At 36.5% G+C, this 25,394-nt stretch overlaps 1 protein-coding gene across 2 annotated transcripts; it reads right to left on the reverse strand.

Annotated features, from left to right (window-relative positions):
- Positions 1–1,051: 1,051 nt before the first annotated feature.
- LOC306878934 (formin-like protein 2) lies at positions 1,052–25,341 on the reverse strand. Of its 2 annotated transcripts, XM_079431554.1 has the most exons (27): positions 24,729–25,341; positions 22,486–22,569; positions 20,898–20,978; positions 20,074–20,150; positions 19,864–19,947; positions 17,240–17,389; positions 17,032–17,140; positions 16,839–16,915; positions 16,221–16,314; positions 14,583–14,657; positions 14,365–14,475; positions 14,119–14,268; positions 13,851–13,952; positions 10,421–10,775; positions 8,633–8,812; positions 8,098–8,222; positions 7,278–7,480; positions 6,742–6,976; positions 6,571–6,639; positions 6,405–6,485; positions 6,134–6,263; positions 5,431–5,594; positions 5,208–5,309; positions 5,028–5,129; positions 3,797–3,920; positions 3,430–3,545; positions 1,075–2,351 (listed from the first exon to the last, which is right to left on the reverse strand). In XM_079431554.1, the coding sequence occupies exons 1-26, from the start codon at positions 24,846–24,848 to the stop codon at positions 3,454–3,456; spliced, it is 3,276 nt and encodes a 1,091-aa protein (XP_079287680.1). In that variant the 5' UTR covers positions 24,849–25,341; the 3' UTR covers positions 1,075–2,351; positions 3,430–3,453. The 2 variants fall into 2 exon arrangements, with proteins under 2 accessions (XP_079287679.1, XP_079287680.1); XM_079431553.1 differs by lacking the exon at positions 3,430–3,545 and having other exon boundaries at positions 1,052–2,351; positions 24,729–25,320.
- Between the last annotated feature and the right edge of the window lie 53 nt (positions 25,342–25,394).

Here is a 25,394-nt window from a genome sequence, read left to right on the forward strand (position 1 = left end):
ATCATAATTTTTATTTACAGTTTGTCACTGTTGTAAGAGATAATGTGGAAGAAAGAATAAAGTACTGAAATGACTCAATTTTTTTTAGATCTTGCTTTGCTTGATAAAAAAATTTCTTTCAGAAGTTCATGACTGTGTGAAACAACTATTAATATTTCAAGTTACATGTCATTTAGACATTTTTCAGCAATATCATGTGACAATCAGTATAGTATGTTAATTTTGGTTAAATGCATCTGTTCATTGACTAATTAGGCTACTTGAATACGTTTTTAAAATAATTTTCACTGTCTCGAAGCACTTATCTATTGTAATATTTAATTTCTGTTTTTCATGGAACACTTCTTCAGCACTCTTAAAGTTTCTGACAGTGGCAGTTGTGAGGTCTGCCCACGTTCTCCATAGTGTGAGGAGTTGTCAGCTTTTATCTGTCTCCTCTTTAGTTCTGCATCGTGAACTGGTCCCCAACCTTTAGTGATGTCCATTAGCCAGCACACAGGATAGAGGTATCCCACTGTGACCTGGTGAAACTGTTGAACTGAAGTGGTTGAAAATTAGATGATTCACCTATTGCATTATTTAATGCTCTTTATGCACATTCATTTTTAAATACAGAAAGGAAAGCATTGTTCATCACATAGTTGAAAAATGAGGGTCTATGTTTGACCGTTGAAGCATTTTATCAAATAATTTATGCTGAACGTATCACTCTTCTTTTACAACATATAGCAAAATATGAGTCATTTTGTGCATTTTAAGTAGGCTAATGCAATAGTGTTGTCACAGCAATAGGCAATTTTAATAAAATAATAGTTATTTAAATAAATTAGTAACTGTAATCTGACCATGTTTATTAGTTTAAATGCCTGTTCAATGGAGCTGGGGCCAAAAAAGAGATGGCTATAAGATCCTTGAACACAAGGGGTTGCTACCACCTTGTGGCAGCATTAGGTGCCCACACCACTTTTATTTTCAAGTAGTTTTCAACATCACATTTATCTTTGAATGTCCTCAATTACTAAAATAAAAATGAATTCTTGCATCGGCCACACAAAAGAAAGAATCATTGTTTTTAATGGTGCTGGTGTCATTGCTTTATTTGCACACAACCACTGATTCCAGTTAAAGAGATCCAAGTAGAAAAAAGTTATATGTGCCACTAGTGTCTGTTCAAGCTTTCAAGTGTTACGTGCAACCACAGACATTTACCATATGCAACAATAGTGATGAGAGAGCAATTTAGGTCACAGAGTAAGTTGATTCACGGTCTTCACCATCAGATTAAATAATACTGTCATACTAAACAACATAAAAAGTTAATAACATTCCAGTGATATTGCAGGACAAGTTGGTTTGTGTCAACAATATGTACAGCACCACAATGGATGAACAATGTAAAAAATAAGAGGCTCAATTTTGTAGCAAAATATCTGTACATTTAAAAAAAAGACTTTTTTTTTTTGTCCAATGAAATGTCTTCGTTTTTAAAAAAACAGCAAACTCTTTTCCACGGCTCACAAATGTCACATGAGATAAAACCAGAAGGAGAGCAAGTCTGTGATTAAAATGAGATGTATTGTACATACAGTGTCACACTGGTTGTGAATGCTTGGTAGTAAACATTTTCTCAACATTTCATGTTATTTTTCAGTCCGTAAAGAGTAATCCTCAATAGCATTACAGTATCAAGTCCAGCTTAAGATCGAATCTCCCTCTCGCACTTCATCCGTGTTTTTGAATCAAAAGTTCAGTTTTAAGATGATCAAAGTTAAAAATAAAGAAAAATTAAAAGTGCATCTTGTAAATCTTCCCCTCAGAAAAAGCTGCTCAATTTGGAGTTTTAAAACAAGAGGTTAAATGACAAATGAAAATGAATTGTGGGCCAATCCAAGGACTTCCTTTGGCATTTCTGCTCTGTCTTGTACATAATACACAATGTCACAAAATTGAAGAGTTTAACATAAAAACCACAGTCTTTCTTCCTCATGTCCATTGGTGGAATACACATTTGACTGTATAGTCCAACATATTGCATCCAACACTCCACACCTTTTTTTTTTTTTAATCTTTCTTTCTTTAAAACTGTCCATTAAATCGAGATGCCAGATCCCAGGTAAACAGAAGAGTGTCAATGTCACATTTATCCATCCTTCCACTGTTCTAAGTGTGCTATTTTTTGTTTCTTGTTTTCCAGTAGTGTCATTGGCCCACCTTCTGTCCTTAAAAGTTGATCAAGCTTGGCTAGCAGGTGGTGATCTCCATGTTGCGTAGCTGAAGGTGCTTTACCTCCAAGTTCCTTCTCCCACTCCTCCTCAGGGCATCAGCCCGTCGGAAGGGTTGACTGCGCAGGTCTGAAGACAAACAAGTAAACCATTACAAAGTGAACACAACTACAGTCAGGCCTTGCGGATATGGATGAGACAGGGCCAAAGGTGAGTACAAAACAGGCAGGTGTGTAGGTGTTTGGTTAGTTTTAGATCAATTTAGTAGGGATGAACAATATTCTGGTACCATATCGGTTATTGGGTGTTTCAGAAACCAATTGGCAAATATAACTAGGCATACTCCTTTTCCTTATCTTTACATTATGGCTATGGAAAAGTTTATCTTTACAAGACACTAATAATTTATACATTTTTTGACAAAATTGAATATTTTAATATTGGCCATTTATCTGTCTCTTCCATTTAATGGCATAAGGTGATATTGGATATAATGGTTGATACTGTATATTTAACATTGCATGCTAATTCCCCATGCTAATATTTAACATTGACATGAAGTGAGCATCAAATTATATTGTTTATTTGTATTTTTTATTACAATTGTTTATTTGCATCTTCACAAGCGACTAATGATTTAATGACATTTAGATCTATTCTTCAGCAAATAAAAAAAAAAGAAAATATTCATTCTTCATACTGTACATTATAATGCTGTGATGCCTAAATTTATTTAGAGCATTTAAAATGGCAGATTTTAGTTTTTTTATGTTTTAAGTTATTCAGATAAATAGAATATATTTGTCTGTTTCCAAAACCAATATATGTTATCAGCTTATCATATCAGACAGAATTGTAATTTCAGTGCATCCCTACAATTCAGATCCTTCTGATAAGTCATGATATGTTGGAAGGTGGTTACCAAGATACATTTTTTGCTTAAGTGTATTAAAACTACTCAATGGGAGGGACCACTTCAATAGATTTTTAAATCCGACAAGATTTGAATAATGTGCAGGAAACAAAATGCAAAAAAGCTAAATTATTGAAGGCAGGCATGCATTTTTTTATGCAGAGAATTCACGTTTCCATCCTGTATTTAATGCCCTCACCCAGGTGAATGGTAAACAAATGAAGAAACATATATAGAGAAGGATGGAGGGAATGACTGGGAGATGAGTGAAGAAGAGACGGACTTAAGAGGCACCTTTCTGAGGGGACAGAATTTAGTTTAGTAATGGAAGTCCTCGGAGAGGGTGGGGTCACAGAAGAACCGTGAGCCACGTTTGGCTGATCGTGCGGTAAAGGGGACGGTCTTCAGCACTGCAGCAAAATAATAGCCAATCACAACACAGAAACACCAAAAGCTAGAAGCTCTAGAAAAAGCACAGAATCAGACAGAAACTTCAAGCCTCTAAACTCCAGCAAGGCTAAACAGCATGGCGTCTACTGCTACTGTACATCTACTGTTACTATCAAAAGAACAAGACCAATACACACTTAGGAAAACAGATTCATCTGACGCACGTACAATCAAATGAATGTGTTTGGGCTTGCATCCGTAGCGTTCTTACCCGTAATGATGTCCTCAATAGCTCCATCTTTGCCTTCGTAGACGTGGCGGCTATCTTTGCCTTGTCTCTTTCTTAATTCAGTAATCAGCTCCTGCTGCTGCCGCTTACCCTTGTGAGATGGTGACTTGAGTTTGTGCAAATTAATAAATGATAGAACATACAGTTAGTGCACACAGTTTTGCTGTAATTTTAACACTTAATATTCCTTAAATGTACATTGTAGTGCACTCTAGAGCAGAATATCGACACAAATTGTACGATTCGATTTGATTTCAATTCACAAGCTTGCGATTTGATTCAATTCTGATCTCAGTTCGATTCGATATTGATTCAGCAACAGTACATGTCAGTTTAAGGACAACATTCTCTATTAACTAAAAAGTAATGCTGTAAACTATAGATGGAATTCTGTCAGTTGGTACATTACTATAATATTAAAGGTTAAAATTAAATGATTTGTATACAAACAGTTGAATTGCACATAAGGAAGTTTTCTTTAAAATAACATTATAATAACTTTATGACAATTATATTTCTACTACAATTTGTTTTTTGAAAAAATAAATAAATAAATATATTTAAATGGTGGCTATCCAAAACATAGGTTAAGTAAAAATGTAACGATTATATAAATATTTAGCAAAATGCTCTCTCTAAAGTTAATTATTATAGTTAACTATTAAGCTATGATCATTGAATTGCTTTCCTGAAGTAAAGGCAATATTACATTTACAAGCTGTTTTATTGACGACTTTCTGGAGTTGATTGTATGAATACATTAGACATGATACATTTTAGTATGTTGTACTGTATTTTTCAACATTCTCATATTCATTTATGTTTATTTTGTGCTGTAACTAGTAGTAAAAAGGAAGAGAGGATCAGTTTATGTGCATGGGACATTGCTTGAACTAAGGCAGCTACAGCGATCTATTACATCACATTAAAGAGTTCCAAAATGGTATTTATTGTTCGGATTTTATAATAAAATTGACAATTTGAAATCTGACACAGTTTCAATCAATAGTTTGTTGGATGGAAGGCATGCTATATAATAATATGTGCTAAAGTCTTGTTTACACACCAAATGAAAACAGCATAGAGTAAAAGATCAATTTTTGTGATTTAAGGATCATTATTGGTTCCTCAAAATGAGAACTGATAAAATCGAGAAACTGATATTTTCAATCCAGCCCTAGCGTGCTCTACTACAGCTCTCATCTCATCATACCTGTTGATTCTCGTGCTCCTCCATCATGGCCTCCTGTTCCAGAAGTTTCTCCATCATTAGTTGCTCTTGCCTCTTCCTCTGCTCGTTTTCTTCATCCGCTTGCTGAAAACAATGACAAATTAGATCTGGGCCTTGTGTGAACAAGGAGATAATTGATGCACTGATAGCATTCATACTCACCCTATAGGACTTGATGAAGCGAACAAACACAGGGAAGAACACAGAGGGTGGCATGGTCTTGGGGCTTTCCCCGAAGAATTTGATAACATCGTCAAAGGCATCCTGCAATTACATGCAAGCCACATGATCATGGATTATGCCTTGTGAGATTCAAACCTACAGCCTTACCATTACCAGCTCAGATTTTTAACCACAATATACCTTATACCCTTCTTTTTTCTACCTGTGCAATCCTAGCATCATCCAGGAGCTTCTTCAGTCTGGCCTCGTTGTGATGGATGAAGTCTTTGAGCAGGGAGTTGTGGCCATGCATGCTGAACTCTCTTCTGGTCAGATCCATACCTCTCTGTAGTTCCTTAACATCCAGGAGAACATTCTCCAGTGAGACTGCAACATGGGAATAATGAGATCCACCGTCAAAAACAAACTTACTGTAGAATCAGCCATATAACATATTATCGTATTATAGCACAAAATGCATATTAGAGGACAACATTTTTTGTATTTCTTTGTTAATGTGAGACCTAAGAACATTTTAAAATGTATTTAGAAAGTGCTACTTTAGTATTATTTATGTACTATTACAGGATTTATTAACTTTGAATTATACTGTATTCTTTTTAATTTAAGTATCAGTGATTTTTGTATGTGCTTGTAACTTTTATTAGTTTGTTTAATATTATATTTAGTTTTAATTTATTTTGATATTAGTTTTAGTTATTTCAGTACTTTATCTCAAACTAATTTTATTTCAGTTAGTTGCCAAGGCAGCATTTCCAATTTTCATTCATTTTTTTTTTTTTTTTTTTATCTAATTTTTATATTTTAGCTTCATCTAAAAAAATGGTTAGGCTCTAATTTAGAAATATAATTACCATTTCTAATTGGTATATTTTAAATATTTTTTAGGGTTGATGGAGACTTACCTGCAGCAGCTTTCTCAATGTAGTGCAGCTCATTGTAAAAAACACATACAACAGGATATTTCTCCTTCACCACATTGGCTATGTAGTGCAAAAGTGTCTGCTTCCTGTCTGTGGACTTGGTCTCCAACAGCTGAAGGCAGGAAATATTATATTATTATAATAAAACTTAATAATGTTAATAATGTCAGAATAAATTTTATACTGTAAAAAAACAAAAAAACAAGTGCATGGTTTTTAGCTTTGCAAAGAGTTATGAAATGTAATAAGTTACCAAATCCAAGCTCTGAAGTTTGAAGCCATAAACGGCTCCTCTCTTACTACTGTTCATGTAGTTCCCAAGGGCCAAAATGATCTGAAATGAGAGATATCATTTAATTAATTACAAGTAAGACTCTAAAACAGCAAGAAACTGTGACATTAAAGTTATATTGGCTTACCTCAAGGATTTTCTTTAATTTCTGTGATGATTTTATGGATACAGATGCTGCTATGATAGCATGGAGTTGCTATAGGAAAAACAGCAACAGCAAACAGACAAATGTATAAATGCATTTCAGATTGATATTAATAATGTTGATATTACTCCTCTTTTTCTCTTTCCAATTTACCGGTGTGAGCATCTGCAGGCTATCGCTAAAGTTGCCCATGAAGGCCATGATGGTCATCCGCTGTGGCAGCCTTTCAATCTTACTGAAGAGCATCATGAACCGGTCCTCATCAGTGACCCCGTCCATTGGCCGTCGCTCCCGCTCATACTGGCGGAGCATCTTCACCTCACTTTCAGTGGGCATGAAGCGCATCAAACACTCCACGAAATCCACAGGCACTGTACGCAGGTCAAACCTGAGGGAGGTGAGAGAAAATCATCAGAGTGCTATTCAAAAAAACTAACCTTAAAACAAAAAACATTAACAAAACACCACAAAATCAAAAAAAAAAAACCCACAACAAAACACAAAACAAAAAAAACTAAAACAAAAACTAGCAGGGATAGACGATGTAGGAGCTGAACTCTGGAAGGAACAGAACCAGAACTGCCTGATATTCTAACAAGCAGATCCCCTGAGCAATCCCAGTTTTGTAAACATCTCACAGAGAATATGGTTTATCTTTATCTTACTATTAAAGGCAAAGGAAGACTTACGTCTGGATTGCTTTGCAGATCTCTTCTGGACTCTTTCCAGCCTTGCGGAGCGTGATGGCGAGGTTTTTGGCCCTGTTGGCCTCCAGTAGTGATACTTTATTGGGACCCTTCTGAGGAGCCTTCTGCTTTTGCATCGTCATGTCGACGGCAGGGCCCTGGGCTTTGGTCTTGAACATTTCTTCAAACTCATCCACATTTAAATCCTGCAAACAAAAGCATTCTATTAAAGTTGTAATCCACAGCACTCCTAGAACTTGGTGTTCAAAAACATTAACAGTCACCACAAATGAAAACCTCATAAAAGTTAACATGGAATACAGACAACACTAATGGCACCAATGCTTCGTGCACAGTAGGACGTCCTGGTTATTGGTTATTTCAAATACATTTTCTCCATATTGTTTTATCAAAATGTTCTTGCTCAACCTCCAAAATGACTTTCCTTAACCCCTTCCCATCCAAAAACATGGCTCTTCTGGTATTCAGCCAACATCAGTCTACACCCTCCCCCCCCCCCCCCCCCCCCCCCCCCCCCCCCCGAACTGTGTCAGATTACTGAAGTACAATGAGCCGCCAAGGGCACTGATGTTTGACTTTCTGTATGTGTCGTTTCTTGTGATTTTAGTAGCAGCAGTAACAGAATGTACTTTAAAAAATGAGCTGAAACTAAACTGAACAATAAACACCATCTGGCAACTTCCTAATATGTAGCAGTAACTCAAAACAGGAACATGATAATCAAGTAGACCAGCTTGGCGGTGTAATACATGCAGAGTTAATAGAGATCACACATTTCATGTGAAGTGCTGCAGACAAATACCTCTAGGATCCTCTCATCATCGATTTCATTGAAGACAGTGCCGTTGATCTGATTTGGTTTAAGAGCCACCCAATTGAATACTGGCATGCGGAACTTGGTTTTGATTGGCTTTTTAATTTTCACAGCTGCCAAGAAAGAAACGAGTCCTGTGACTACCAAAACAACTACTCACTGAGATTAAAAAGAATGCAATCACAAGAATACATGATAACGTGTTAAGCAAAGACACACAACACATAATATGACTAGATCATGACAGTTAAATGGTGGCCATGACAAATATCAGGAAACCTACAGAAGAGCTTGATTGGTCCATCTTTGAGAGCAGGAAAAAACAGAGTAGATAAAAACAAATGTTTAGAGAGTTATAAAGCACAAATGTCTAGAAAGAGAAAGCAGAGAATGCTTCTAAGTGCTAAGAAGTGCTGAACAAAAATCTACAAGAGCTTGGAAAATTATTTCAACAAAAAATTATATGATTTAAAACAGACAATAAAAAAAAATCACAGTGAAATAATCACATACACATACATACCTGTTAAGCCAGAGTTGAATATGACAGTTGGCGTGCCGCTTCCTGGGAGAGGAGGAGCACAAGGAGGAGGAGGTGGGGGTAAAGGAGCAGAGATCTCAATAGAGTGCCCAGGAGGTGGAGGTGGGGGAGGAGGAGGCGGTGGAGGTGGAGGAGCGAGAGCTGCCGATGGCCCGTTGGGAACTACAAGAGAAGAGAAAGAATGTGTGAACCTCTAACAATTAATTAGTTCATTGAAGACAGCAAGCTCGAGCACATCTGTATCCACTTAAGAGAATTACAACATGCAACAAAGAATAACTAATTAGAAGAGACAGAATCATAATTGGTTTGGATGTTTACATTATTCTACTTGATCAGTTCAGGTTAATATATCTAGTGGCTCTTTAAATAATTGTACCCACAAACACCATAACAGTAAAAAGTTGGTAAAATAGTGCTTTGTTAGGTATTTAGTTAGTTAGGCAGCTGTCACAGAATCTAGGCTCAGAAAAACATCATGATCAGCTGGACTTCACGAATGTGCCAATGCATTTAGTTTTTATTCAATGAATTATAAGCTATCATACAACTAATAAGTATTAATATTTTAAACACAAGAGTAGTTTAACATGAATATTTATATTTATACTTTATATTTTACTTTTATTCAGTAAATGTGTATGTATTTATACCCATTTAAAAAATAAATGCGGTCCTTTTGGACTTTCTATTCTTCAGACAATTCTGAAACAAAAGCATCATTTTCCACATTTTCAACATTAATTCATAATAAGAAATGTTTCTCGAGCACCAAAAACACATTTAATGTAATGTTACAGGGTGTTTTTATTGTATTGTATTTTTGAGTGTCTGCTTGATTGTGAAGAGATGATACTGTAACCTTGTTTAGATATTAATTGTCTGACATTGTGACTTTACAAACATGATTATATTTGTTTATAAATAAGGGAACATCGTTTATTGGTAATATTGAAAAGTACTTTTTATTGGATATTTGAGTCCTTGTTAGTCATGACATATGAGTTGGTGATTGGTCCACATGTAATGTCGATTACATTCATTGGTGGTGACTGTTTTTAAATGTCTTGTTTGTAATAGTACATATGCTTGATGAAGTTCAGTGGACCGAAACGTCGCTCAGAATAATTTTTATAATAGATTTTTTTGTGATAATACATTTCTATATTTAGCATGGACTGATAGTGTGCGGGATAATATTTTATATTTATTTGAAATGAAAAATAATGAAATTAATTTTAGAAAATTACAGACTTGAACATAAGGGACTTCTTTCATGAACCTTTTAAAAAATCTTGACCTCAAACTTATTCACATTAGTGTATATATTTATAATTATTAATATATCCATAACGTATATGATGTATTTAGCCAACCATCAATTTTACACACAATACAGAAACAATCCCCCCGGAGAAACCTGAAGTTAAATAATTATCATCATAGTTCACGGATCAACCCTTGTAGGGTTTGCAACAGAGGCATTTTTAGGGGAATATTGTTTCTTGTGACAAAGTGAGCCAATTAAGATCCTCTGTGGTACAGACTTTTCATTGGGCCTGTGGGAAGGGGGCCCATTTAGTTCTCAGGCCCTGTAAATTTAAGAGTGGCACTGTTTAAACCAAAGACCATGAGGCTACACCACCCCAATTAAATAAAATTATGGAAGTCACACTGGGTAAAACCCATAACATTAATCATCTTTAGATGTAGAAAGTAATTTCATTATACCCTCACTGAACCATCAGATTTGTTGAAACCATTACTCACCAGAGGAACTTGCCATTGGAGGTGGTGGAGGGGGAGGAGGAGGTGGTGTGGCCATTGCTCGGAGAGTGCCAGTCTGGGACGGGCTGCCAGAGCTGTAAGCTGCACCAGCACATGCTCCGGCTAGAGCCATGGCATCAGGGCAGGGGGAAAGAGCCATGGGCTGAGGAGGTGACGGCAGCGGAGACACGTCTCCTTCCCCATCTCCCTCACCCCTCACCTGGATCTGGAGACTGCCTCGGCGCTCAAGCTCATGGATTTTCTTCTCTAGAGTGGAGTGCCTCTGAATGGTCTCATCCTTCTCACGAACTATCCGCCGAAGAGTGTGAACTTGCGAGCTGGCGTCCCGGTACACAACCTGGGTAATTTCAGGTTTAACAAGACATGCATACGATTATCCCATGATACTGAATAAAGTTGTCATGGCTACATTATTTCTGTAAGTTCTTAACAAAAAGTTTGTCAATCAATGAAACATTTAAATTAAAAAACGTCGAATTGCTTCTGGTTTGTGTCTTTTGTATATCCTTTGTTAAATACAGAGTTGTTTTACTTACCAAAAATAATCATAATTGACGTCCATCACATATACAGATTAATATCTACATTTTTTATTATTATTATTTTTCTTCTCACTAACTTTAAAAACAACTAGCTGTGTCGGTGCCGATAGCCTAGTGGGCAGTGCGCCGAAATATAACACTGTTGCGACCTTTCCCTATCCCACTCCTCTCTCTCTCTCCCACTTCGCTTCCTGTCTACACTAAGTGAAGTGAGTGAGGTGTGGCCAAGTATGGTGATCCATACTCGGAATTTGTGCTCATTTAACCCATCCAAGTGCACACAGCAGTGAACACACACACACACACACACACACACACACCGTGAACACACACCCAGAGTAGTGGGCAGCCAATGCTGCGGCGCCCAGGGAGCTGTTGGAGGTTCAGTGCCTTGCTCAAGGGTTTTACCTCAGTCGTGGTATCGAAGGTGGAAGAGAGTGCTGGTTATTCACTCCCCCCACCCACAATTCCTGCCGAAACCGCGACTTTCGGGTTACAAGTCCGACTCTCTATCCATTAGGCCACGACTGCCCTTACTATCCCATATTAATAAAGGCAAAATGCTAACCTAGTTAGGAATAACAAGACGGCAGCAAAGAGAAAGAGACATACACTTTCCAACAAAGATATGACGTATTGGAGTTATTTGATGACATGGAGTTGATACAACGATACAAACTTTATCATCAAGATAAAGTTTTTTTTTTTTTTTTGTAAGTGACCAAGTAAGAAACTTAACTTCTTCCACTCTACAAAGCAATGCTCTAACTGCAGAAATGTACGGTGACCGAGAGAGCTCAACGCACTGCAAAAAGAAAAAACACCTGCAAAAACTTCGTCAATTTGACAACATACACACTGCAAATGCTCACAACACAACCAAATAAAGAAACGCACTGCAAACAGAAAAAAGACACCTGCAAATTAAGAAAAGAACATCAATTTGACAACATATGCGTGGCAAATGCTCACAATACAAACAAATAAAGAAACGCACTGCCAATACTCACAACACAACCAAATAAAGAAACGCTACAAATAAAATTATTTATTTGGTTGTGTCGTGAGCATTTGCAGCACCTGCTGTCAAATTGATGAAGATGTTTTCTTGATTTGCTGGTGCTTTTTCTATTTAAATTTTCGATCTTGCAGAATGTTGAGTTCACTGATCTATATAAATATAAATTTAGATCAGTGGGAAACTCTTGGAATCTAAATAAGTTTTGTCAAAAAAAAAAATGTTTTTTTTTTTTTTTTTTTTAAAGTCTCTAAAGGGGTGAGGAAGTCACTAGTGACAAAAATCACTAAATTGGCAACATTGACATTGACTACAGCATTATTAATATTTTGTTGGTCCTCTCTTGTTTTTGTATGTGTTCATGATTTCTTTTCATAATTTAAAAATTATGACCGCAAAATTTGGCATGTTTCATTGGATTATTATCATAAATAAAACAATTGGCTAAGCAACTATGCAATATACTTACAAAATAATTAACACATTGTTTTTCTTTTGGCCACTACTATATGACATTCCATATAGCCACAACTATATGGTTCATTGACTTTCCAACTGACCGTCAAACCATGCTGCAAAAAGAAGCCACTTTTATGAGGATTCTGGGCTTTCCTGCAGTTGTTGGAGCTGTTGATGGAACTCATGTTCACATCATTGCTCCAACTGTAAACAAGGAGACATACCAATGGAAAACGATTTCAAAGCATCAGTAATAATTTGTGATACATTTGCACAATGCAAAGCATTTTTAAAATATACTTTTAAATATTAAATAGTGTTGTAATTAAATGCTTTTACTGCAATTACATTAAACGATTGGTGTTGTGCTGCTGTGACTTAATATGAGCAGGCTCACTATTGGCTGTTTCAGAGGTCGAGGGCAGCCATTTTGGGTTGGCGTCATTGTAGTCCTTATGGCGCTTTTCCACTGCATGGGGGGTTTTCCACTGGGTAAAATACCTGGTACTTTTTTTAGTACCACCTCGGCCGAGGTTCCAAGCGAACAGTACAGTTACCAAAACGTGACGTGTAAACTGCTGATCACTGGCCGGAGAAAATCGTGAACTTGCGGCACAAGACACAACAGATCCACTAGATTTAAATCAGCACAGTCAGCGCAGGATTGAACGCAACTGTTTTGAATGAGCGCACCTGCTTTAACAACCAAAAAATGGCTGTTTCGTTGTCTGTTGAGGAAGTACAGACTGTCCTCTCGTTGATAGCTGAGAAGTGGATCCAGCGAGAGCGTGTTGGAGCGACGCGGAATTAAAAAGTTTTTCAGGAGTAACAGCAGTAGAGGCGGCGCGGTACTAAACTACAGTGGAACGCAAACCAAGACGAACTGAGCCGTGCCGTTCTGAACCGCGTAATTAACAGAGTAGAATAATCATGGCTGATAATAACACATGCCAACAAAAAAGAAAACCAAACTGGACCAAGTACCGCTGTTACTTCTTGCCCAATTGGTTAATGAAAACAAGGTTATAATCAAAGGAAAATTTGGAGTTGGGATAATCTCCAAAACCAAAAGCGATACCTTTTTAAAAGCACATTATCGTCAAATGTTTCTAAAATGTTTACGTTCCGAGGCAGATTGCCAGTAACAGCCATTTTAGGATAGTCTGTGGCTTGGTCTTAGTGACTTAGGAGTCCTCTTCACTACTCCTAACGTTTCACAGATGTAGGAGCTAGTTTTAGTGCTAAAACACTTTGTGAAAAACTAAATTTAGGACTGACACGCCCATTATTTTTACGATTTTCTCCTAAATTGGCGAATTATGAGCTGCTTTTAGCCTTAAGATGTTTTGTGAATACGGGCCCTGGGTTCTATGTCAGGTGGTGTGATACTGACCCGGACGGCATCCAACTCTTTGTTCTTCTGCATCAACTGCTTCTCAAGTTCCACGATTTTAGACATGGCCTCATTCTCTGTTTCTAAGAGTTTGTCGGTCATCTGCCAACATGAGGAATAGTCAGAATGAGGTAGGGGAAAGATGCTGCAGAATTCAAATACATTTATTATGTAAATATATATTATCCTGAAAATTAAAAGGAAACTACATAGAATCAGTTCTAGAAAAGACAAGAAAAAACAGAGTGGTGTCTGAGTATTCGCTCACATGTGAGAGATTCTCTTCCAGTTCCTCCACACGTTCCAGGGCAGCGTTTTTGGTCTCTGCGTCCTCTAGAAGCGTCCCCACATCAAACAGGTTATCCAAGTAAGCCTGGATCTGCACTTTGAGTTTATCGCTTTCAGTGTGCTTCAGCTTCTGTGCACAAAAATACACCCAAGACAGTAAACAACAGTGAGTTTCTGAGTGAGCGTCAAGAGAAGATACTTTAAGTACTATGAATAGTTTTCATACCTCCAGATAGTCATCCAAAGCGAGCTTAGTGAAGTCATACTGGAGATGAACTCTGAAGTTCATGTCCTCTACTGAGTGCACCACAATATTGATGAACTGCATGCACGCCACCTGAGTCACGAAGGGAGTGATGATGAGATTTGACATCAGTAGTAGTGAGAGCTTGTCAGTTTAAAAGGCACACTAGAGAGGGGAAGGACTCGGTAATATAGACCCACCATGAAATCAATATTGTTGTCTTCATTTTTGAAGTGTTCCATCAATTTCTCAAACCTTTGGGATTCTGAGCAGACCTGAGAAACAGACGACACAAGTTATATTTGAATAACCCACAGAAAACAACACTGTGCTTTTTGGTATGTTCATGTAGCTTTTTGTTTTGAGTAGTTTCTGTGTTAATGCATATGATTCATTAATTATCTATGGTCTGGTTAAGTTTACTTAATTATTAAACAGTTATTTCCTTTGTTATTATCAGGAAGTGTAAATATTATTGAAGCCCAACAACTGAAATATTACCCATGATCAAAACACTGTCATTCATAGGCAGCAGCAAAAACAACATGTAAGATTAGATCTATAAAGTGTGGGAAATGTTCTTTTATTATTGATGCATTGCAGATTTGTATTATTGTATTTCCTGTGAAGTTTGTGAATCTGTTTGTAACTAACTCCTACATCAATCTACCTCTGTCCAGTATATGTACTGTATACACATATTCCACTATGCATTTCATCCATATAAATTGTTGAACACAATAAATAAAATACATTTTTTGGTTCTGTTTGCTTAAAGAGGAAATGCTTGCATTCGCTATGTAAAAAGTATCATTTCAATTTGATTAAATATTCTGTCTACAGGCTACAAGATGTAATAAAAATATTTCATGCAATTTAAGTATTACTATTTATAAAAATAGGATTCTTATGACATTATCTCAATTATTTTGAAATATAGAATAAAAAATACATTTTGTATTCACAGAGTAAGGCTTCATGACATATTGAAATAATATTGATATAATAGTTTAGTGCAATTTAATTAAATAAATATATGCTTTGCCAGTTTCAAGCTTAGCATTTACTCACGTGTAATTCGTAATACAGTATTTCAGCATCTGAGAACAGCTTGATTCATTTAATGTGAATAGAGTCACTCTGAAACTGGCAGCGCATATTTTTATTTGTCAGCAACTCATCAAAATAAGAGCTTGACAATTTACCATTTGAAAATGAAGAAATTATAACAAATATTAATATGTATAAATATTAATATAAATACAAATATTATATGCTATATGCTATATTATATGTTATATAATATTCTCTTATTACATGGTTTTATTTTACAGTATTTATTTTATAGCATTGATTATCTTTTAATATTTTTCTGATAATATCACAGCCTCAATCTATAATCATAATAAAATCATGACAATAGTAATTTTATAGTCATAATGAATGGAGAAAAAACCGTGGGAATGTGACTCAAAACTTAGTGGGAAGGTTTTATTAACTGAAAGAGGTTTGAGATGTTGTGGGGTTGTTTTTTGGTAAAAAATTAAAATAAAATAAATATCCCCCAAACCCAAATCTTGCAGCCCTGAAAGGATTTCATACACAAACAAATCTTTAGTTAAAAAAAATTATATATTTAAAATAACTCCCTAAATCAACCAACTAACTTCTAAATATAGTCATTTAAGTTATCTGGTGAAAATTCCTGTATTTTATACAATATATATAGCAGAAAAACTTAATCTCGCATTGCCAGTTTTTTCCAATATCATGTAATCCTACATCAGCTTGAAATAAACTGAATGCAAAACTGATGGAAGAAAGAATATCTTTCTTACCTCTTTGAAATGGTCAAAAGCAGCAAGGATGATCTCATGTCCTCCTCTGACCAAACACACAGCGGCTAACAGCTCCAAAACCAGGGCTTTGGTCCTGCAGAATGCAAACAAAAGGACACTTATATCAAGAAACCAAACCTGCACAAAATACTTAGTGACTCTGATAAAACATTCCAAGACAAAATTAAGAATTCCAGATATAACTCCTAACCAATCAAGAAATCTCCAAGAACCAGGTCAAATGGTCCTATTAGTTTTATGGTTGGCAAATTACAGAGGAATTATCCCACCTATACAAGGAGCTATTCAAAGAAAGATTCTGTATCATGGTCTCAGGGAACAGTCTTAGTTACAAACGTTTTACTTCTATTGACCTTAATCAGCACAACTGACAGGCAATTCATCTATTTATAGGTAAAGTTTCCAAAAAAAAAGGTCTTCGAGCAAATGTTATAGCTTAAGGGTTTGGATGAAAGCCTTGACAGCTAAGAGAGTTCTCATCAACCGTTCGAGAGGTTTAAACACAGAAACTGGAGAAACGTTTGAGGGCAATGATTAATGTTTTCACATACATGTTGGTTAGGAGAAACCAATATATACTGGTATGTGTGTGGTTACCTGGGGTTTTTGTTGTTAAGGCTCAGAGCAATTTCATTTACAGCATGGGGATGGGACATAACCATGTTGAAGCCATACTTCAGCCGAATAATGTGTGATATAGAAAAGGGAAACATGAAAAGAGATTAAAACAATTATGTTCTGTTTTTCAATTCAGGTGTTCTTTAAAAATTACATTTCACAATCCGCTTACCTGGTAGTTCATAATAGCTCTCAGACACATGATGCAGACATGAACGTCATCTTTTTTACACACCAGACGTGAATTCTTCAGAGTTCTGCGACTGGGCAAAGTATTAGACCTGAAAAAAGCACTACAATGTTAAGGGCGGTCTTGCAAAAATATATTCAAATTTTCAGAATGAACATAAATGTGCTCGTGTCTGTTTGCATGCATCTACCTAATGGAGTGCCGTGTGGATCGTGGTATGCTGCTGCCGCTGACCGGTGATGGTAGATTGCTGTCGCCATGGAGATCTTCTATAGACCTGCTCCAAGGGGTCTCTACAGAAGTCTCACCTGTGGTGCTCTCCGTTACATCTCCATCAAATCTGAGAGAGAATGTGTTAAAAGAGAAAAGTGTTTAAAGCATAAACAGAAAATTATGTATAGATTGTGTACTTTGTCAAAAGTACAACAAAACACTGTGTGCTCCCAACTTCTCCTTGCTGAGAAAGTGTTTCAGTCACATATCAGTCTCCTTCACACTTAAGAGTTATTTGTTACCTGCTTTTGTCTTCTAAATTTGGTATTTCACTGCTAATACTATTATGGCTGGCTTTTACAGAACCACACTTTTGAACAAGCTAAAGAATCCTGTTGGCATTTGTGGACAGGTCTGGTTTAGCTCCTACCTGTCAGATTGATATCCCTTGTATGTGTGTGTGTGTGTGTGTGTGTGTGTGTGTGTAAAAGGACAACTGTCCAAACAACAGTAAAATATGGTATGCCACAAGGTTCTGTTTTAGGCCCAGTGTTGTTTTCCTTGTATATGATTCCTTCAAGTGATATTATTAGGACACATGGTCTTGCATAACACACACAACTGTTTATTTCCTACAGACTAGAACAAATTCCACTAATAATGGAAGTTCTATTCATTGGACCAAATGATCCTAGAGATAAGGTACTACAATCTTTGACTATATATATAGAAAAATATAATATAAAAACTTTTGCTTGCTTATAAAGTTCTTTAATAGTTTATTCCAGTGGTTTCTAATCCTGGTTCTGGGACACTTATTGCGCTTTTCCACTGCATGGTACGGCACGGTACGGTTCACTTTTGGGGGGTTTTTCACTGGGTACATTATTTTTAGTACCACCTAAGCCGAGGTTCCAAGCGAGCCTTACCGTTACCAAAACATGACATGTAAACTCTGCTGATCACTAATTGGCCTGAGAGAATCGTCACTGCCTGCGTCACTGAACTTGCGGCACGAGACACAACAGATCCGCTAGATTTAAATCAGCACAGCCAGCGAAGGATCGAACACAACTGAGTGAGCGCACCTTTTTTAAACAACCAAAAAATAGCTGTTTCGTTGTCTGTTGAGGAAGTACAGATGTTCCTCTTGTTGATAGCCGTTTTTCAGGAGTCACGGCAGTAGAGGCGGCTCAACTATAACGACATGTGAATAATCCTGCCCACTCTAAAGCGGTACTAAACTGCAGTGGAAACGCAAACCGACCCGAACCGAGCCGTGCCGTACTGAACCGTGCCGAGCAGTCATACCACGCAGTGGAAAAGCACCATTAGACCGGACCAAATATAATGAATAATACCCTGTTGCAAAATTAACATGTACATGTGTATATTAGGGCTGCCAATAATTACATGGTGCGGTGATTAATTAATTTATTCACAAACTATATTTGGGTAAATGATGACAGCTTTTTTTTTTTTTTTTGTGAAGTATCACTTTAATGTTTTTTATTTTGTATTTAATGTATTTAATCTAGATTTAAACTGACAGAGTGTGTCTGCCTCCCGAACAGCGTTAGGTAGATTGTTCCAGAGTTTGGGAAATAGGAAATATACATGTATATGAATGTATTTAATTTATTATTATTATTTTTTTAATAAATGAAATCCTCTAAAGAAGAAACTAAAACTGGCAGCAGGTGACTGATGACTGACAGCAGGTTCATTCGATTCGTTCAAACAAGCTGATTCAGGAATTAAGTAAACGTCTCTCTCTATGAATCACCTTGAATCACTGATTAACACGATTCGTTCAAAACGCGGATTCATTCAGAAATTAAACACCACTATGTTGCTCACAGACGCACAACAGTTCTGCTGTGACATTATTGGTAATATTTTTGTTTGCAAAAACACACAATATTGTGTTTAAAATATAACAATATTCTTATTTATTTAACTGTTGAATAAAATCACATTTGCTATTCAAATATAACTATTCGGACATAAACAGCACTCTCTGCTGGTGTGATTTCACTATGTGATATAAAAACTTATAAAGGGGGATTTTTTGCCCCAGTATCTTGAATTATAGGGCATAACAGCATTTATGAAGTTGTTGGCCTGCATCGTATTTGTCAACAGTCAACTTTATGAAATGTAAGATGACATACAGGCCTGGGGCAGGGCTAGTGTGTTAACTGCGTTAAAATATTTGAATTACGTTATTGTTTCATAAATAATTAAGTTAATGCGTTAAACTGACAGCTCTAGTTCATATAAAACTTTAGGTACTTTTTAAAATTTTTCAGTTTTCCAATTCATTGTATTCAATCTTGCTTTCACACTAATTTATATAAATATAAACCTTGCACATTTCCATTCATCAAACATTCTGTCAAAGCTAAATGGGGCACATATTTTATTCATCACCCCTCTTTCTTTTGTCAAAAGCAACCTAGCAGTGAGGGGTGTGACAAGACTTCAGTAACAAGTCGACTCTTGTGACAACCCCTAGCAAAAGTGTTCTGAGATGGTAAGCTAAAGACAGCAGGAAAGACAAGACAAAAATTAAGATTGACTAGCAAAATAACTACTTACGTGACAGCATACTGGGCAAAAGACAGGTACTCCACAAGAACATCAAGCCCTTTATTTTCCTCATTGAGAAACTCTCTCACCCACCTAAGTGAAGAACAAAACACTTAATAACCTTTCTCTGACTGAATACCTCAAAAGAAACCTTTCACAGTTCTAAGCTGAACTTAATTCATGTTACATTGAGGTTGATTCATTGGACACGTGACTCACCCGATGTGATTGGTCCTAAGAGATATCTCCAGCTCTCTGAGCACCTGAGTTGACTCTTGAACTCTCCTTCTAAATTTCTGTCAAGAGGAAGAGATGTCCACTTCTGAGCAAGTATGTACTTCATTTGGTTGGAAAGTAGCAAATGCCAATCTTTTATCATCAACTTTTTGATGATGAATGTGAAATACTTTCTAACAAGTTGTCAACTTATCAGAAAGTAAATATTTTACACACATTTATATATATTTTTGAACTGTTTTTTTTTTTTGCTTTCTGAGCTTGATGATCTTGAAAATGATCTGTTTTACCCACCACAAGAGTGCTGTTACACTTATAACCATGAAGGAAACTATCAACATATATCCAAATTTTACATTTATGAAATGTACCTCTTGATGCACTCTCTTGATGCCATTTACAACTCCAGTTTGAGAGGCCCTACATTAGAGGAATTTTATTCTAATGATTTTTATTTAAGTGTTATATGACTTGACTTGTATATTCAATAAGGATTTCTGGATGGGCCATTAAATTTTAGAGGATGGTGTTTTTTTCCATTACTTAGACGCAGGATATATATGCAGGATATATTTATTTTTATTTGCAAGTATAATTCCTTCAAAGCATCTTTACACATACATGTACATACTATCTACTAAATACTAACTGCAAGTTCCTTGCTTAAGGGCACAATGATAATCGCCTCTTACAGAGCTTGAATGTACAACCTTTGGATACTAGGGCTAGATCTTTAAATATTTGTGATCTATTAATATAGCAGACAACAAGCCACAGAGACAGTCTGCATACATGAAGGAACTCACCTTCCTGGTGACGGCAGGGTCCAGAAAGCTTCTGAGCTTCTGGATGTACGTGTGGGGAGGATTCTTCACTTGGAATCGTTCCTGTTAGACACACAAATGATGCTATATTTCTATTATTCATATTTAACACTCCTCTTGAACCAAGTTCAATCACCCTCCCCAACTTCAACATAAAACATTAACTAAGGTCAGATGTAGTGTCATTTAACCAACTTTAAAAACACTGGATAATTAAATATGATTTCTGTCATTGTAAAAGATAATAGAAGAGATATCTGCTTTATTGGAATTATTCTTATACTAAAGGATGCTAACAGGAAATAAAACAAAATGACAAAGTTTTGATGGGGTCACTCAAAAAAACAGATCTGTAAAGGAGTGTATTGTGTATTCCAGTAGTTATTTAATCGGCTGACCAGATCACAAGTGTCTGTTGTTGTTTTTTCCAGTGAATAAAAACCCAAGAAACCACAATAAAACACTTGGTAGGACTAAAAAGCTACAGAGGATCTTGTTGTGATATCAATGTCACATTAAATATCAAACATTACAATATTATGTTGAACGTTGTATACACATTTTAACTGGAATTTTGTTTTTGACTATTTTTTTTAAAGTCAAAGAGGATTTAGGTTGTCATGCACATGGGTTTTAATTTTTTTATTTTAAAACAGTATTTTTTCTGACATAAAATATTGGTCAAACTATTTATTTGAAATGGAACAGTTTACTGAGCTCACAGAAAACATTTAAAAAAATAACAAACTGAATATGTTTTTTATGGCACATATATTATGATATATGTGAGGAAAACTGTTGTTGATATATGACCAAAAGGCAAGATCAAATTCTGATACCTTGTAATGTAAATCAGTGAGATCTTTATAGATTTAAAGTAGACTACTAATGCACAGAAATAGCAGTTGTCACTCTATATCTCCCAATAGTATTATGATATTATACTTAGTTTATAACTGAAACTCTGCAGTTTTTATTCTGGGGGCAAAACATGTAGTGTCATACAATACAAAGATGATTAAGGGATGTACAAATTCCTCAAAAGCCTGATTTTTCATATTTGATACTGACCTTTTTATCATTATATATATATATATATATATTTTTTTTTTTTTTTTTGTTTGTTTTTTTTCAAAAAACATTCATAATCAAGTTGCTTCAGTCCAGTAAATAAGTTTTCCTCTGGGAATATCACAAACAATAAAAGTTATTCTTACTGTTTATAAGATTTCACAGCAAAAAGACACATGTACCACAACCTAAAGGAGGACATTTTTAGAATTATAATGAAAGGTTACTTGCTAAAAAGTATAAACTATCAATCAGATGAAAAAGGCTTGTAGTAGATTTTGTGCAACAGGTTTTTCAGCAAAGTTTTGAGCATGTTGATAATTTAGAGGCCATCAAATATGATACAGTAGGCTTTATAGAGTTAACATTGGGCATTTAATTTTCTTTGAAAAGGGAAAAAGACAGCTGTAACAATATGGTTATATAACAGTTCTGTAAAATTGCTTTCTGGCTTATCTGAGACTCATTATGCAGAATGCATGTATACAGACTCTCTCACCTGATCACATATCAGCTCCCATTTTTTTTCATTGTCATACTGTCTAAGGAGCCTCACTTTATCCGGAGGAAGGTTCATAGAGTTCTGAGAAAGACAGAAAAAGAGTTAACATTCTTTTTTCTCACGTTTGAAGGCATTCTGTACATAACATGTACATCAAAAACACAAGTGATGAAAAGCTAAATAGCTAGTCACTGAAATTCCTGAGACACCATGGGTTTTTCTTTGCAAGTTGTTCAAAAGCAAAGACGTCACCAGCAGTGTATAATTAGTTTACTATTTTGTCCCATTTCTCATCCAAGTTCAAATCTAGATTCCATCTGAAAAGACTAAACTTCAGAACAGCCACATTCTTCTCTGCAACAATCATACAAAATATAAATATCTGCAATTGCATACAGAATTTCATCAGCATTAAAAAAAGAGAAAAAAGTATGGCTTTAATTCAACTTTCATGACAGTGGCACCCTAAAGGAATAGTTCACTCAAAAATGGAAATTGGAGTGAGGATAAGTTGCGGATTATCGTTTTGTTTATCAACTGTATCAACTATAATGCTAAATTTCTCCAAATCTGTTCCAATTAAAAAATATATATTTACATCCAGGTTGGCCTGAGGGTGTTCATTTTTTTTGGGTAAACTATTTCTTTAAGACAAGCAGATTTAAGGAAAGAAACCCAGTATGAACCCTTTTCTTTCATCCACCATGAATTTTACTGAAAAATGTCTCCATAGTGGTTATTACATTTTTGTTACACATTATATGCATATTTTGTACAAATATTAGGTAATATAATTTAAATATTTAAATTAATTTAACTGAGCCCATCAAAGATAACTGACTGAAACATACTGTTAGTTCCTCATGCATTTTTCTTGATACTTTCTGTTCTTCTATTTGGGCATAATATGCCAAGCCCAAATTTGATTAAATGATTAATGAGAGAAAAGCTCTGGAAATCAAACAGTCTGAGCATCAAATAAAAACACAGCAGCAGTGCCCAACATGTGGAAGAGGGTGAAGAGACTTGGGCTGAAAAAGCCAACTCTACTGGGACAGAATTTGTGATGCAAATCTGAGAAAACGAGGCAGCATTAACCGATTTGCATTCACAGCCCCCGCTCCGTTTCTCGTCTCTCAGGCACAAACACAGACACAAACAGACAGACATGCCCACACACATGCACAATGCACACATGGCATGAAGCGGTTATGCTGATTTGCAGACTTTTGATTCTCAACGCACTGATTAGATCATGAGTGTTCTGAGGGCAGGTCTCTAATGTAAGCAAATGACGTGTGTCTGTTAGGAGGACACCCTGAAAATCCAATCAGGGAGATAAGCAACAGATGACCTATTCTAAGTGCATTGATTAAAGACCCATGAGAACTTCACATGCAAATCTTGTCAAAAGAATGTGGTTTTGACTCTGTTACATTAATCAAGGCACAGACATGAACAGGACCAGCTAATATATCAATAAGAAACAGGTCTGATAAAAGTCAATGGTACAATACAGAGACAGGTAGTTACACTTTATTGATCTCCGAAGGGAAATTTAGGGTCTGTAGGGAGAAATTTGTACCACTCCAAATGTAATTTAAATAGACTGCAAGCTGGATTCTGATGAGAGAATTAAATCACAGGACAGATATCATGTATGTCCCTCAAGACATTATCTTGAAGAGCCCTTCCTGACAAACTGGAGCATTTCAGACCCCATTACAGACAACAATCAGACAGGCTGTGCCAATGGCTGAAATCTCAACCAACAAGACCATACTGACATCGTAGCTCTATCTGTATCGAAATAAGTGCATTTATTTTTGATGCCACAGGGGTTATTGCTCATGTTAAAGCACCTAAAAGAATCCTATTTAAAAGCAAATGCAGGGAACACAGTGGCCTACAGAGCACGTTGCGATTACTGGATTAAGGACAGACTCCTTAAATCATACATGAATGCATGCATAATCACCGCAATAAGAAAGCATGTGTGCAAGTTCACAATTCTGGTGACGCTAAAACAGATGGAAAAACCCAAATGATTCCACAATAAAGGTGCCGCGCGCCTGCAATTAGTAGCTATCATGCTCGCGCAGACAGCATCAAAGCAATGCACATTGCCAACCGCACACAATAGAGGCGTGTGTGCTGGCGTGGGCTGCCAGCTTCCATACTAGTTGTGCACATGATACAAGTACATCGATATGGCTTTTGAGGATATAAATGAAAAATACCAGTGCGATTGCAAATCTCTCCTCCAGTTCGGCCGGGTCCGGCATGGGCAGTTTAGGGGGTTTGCTGCCCCTCGCCCTGAAATCTGTGAGCTGAGCATCCATACTTTCTGCGTTCCCCATGTTTTTTTTAGTCTGATGCCCAGCGACGGTAAACCCTTTGGAAAAACGTATTCAGCACCGAAATGTAATCAAGAGGCAAAAAGCAACCAAAAAAGATAGTGCAGGATTTTTATAGGTGACCAGACACCCTCTCCATCGATGCAAACCCGCAGCGCTCTGTATCAGATGCGAGACTTCGACAATAGCATCCCTACATTGTTAATCCGTATCTGTTTCATTTCATTTTTCGGAGCTGTTGAGCATCGTTCACTCAGCGGCAGCGGCTCTGAAGCTGGGCGCATTTATCCGTATCATGCACAATAAATGCACCGCTGGAGGTTTGCGGCATGATAACGCGCATGGCTCGGACTCGGACAGGCCAGTTAATCCGCGCTGTGTGGATGATAACAGACGGACTTCGACAAAACGCAAACTCCCCCATACAATCCCCAACACAATGAAGCCTTTCAGCACCAATCCCCCGCTGGGGAGTGCCAAAAAGCCATGCCGAGGAGTCGAGGGGGAGGCAATGTTTTGTTCTGTTGCATGCTGGTATTTGTAGTTTGG

The sequence above is a fragment of the Barbus barbus genome (assembly GCF_936440315.1).
Source record: "Barbus barbus genome assembly, chromosome: 13".
In the NCBI taxonomy this organism is placed as follows: domain Eukaryota; kingdom Metazoa; phylum Chordata; class Actinopteri; order Cypriniformes; family Cyprinidae; genus Barbus; species Barbus barbus.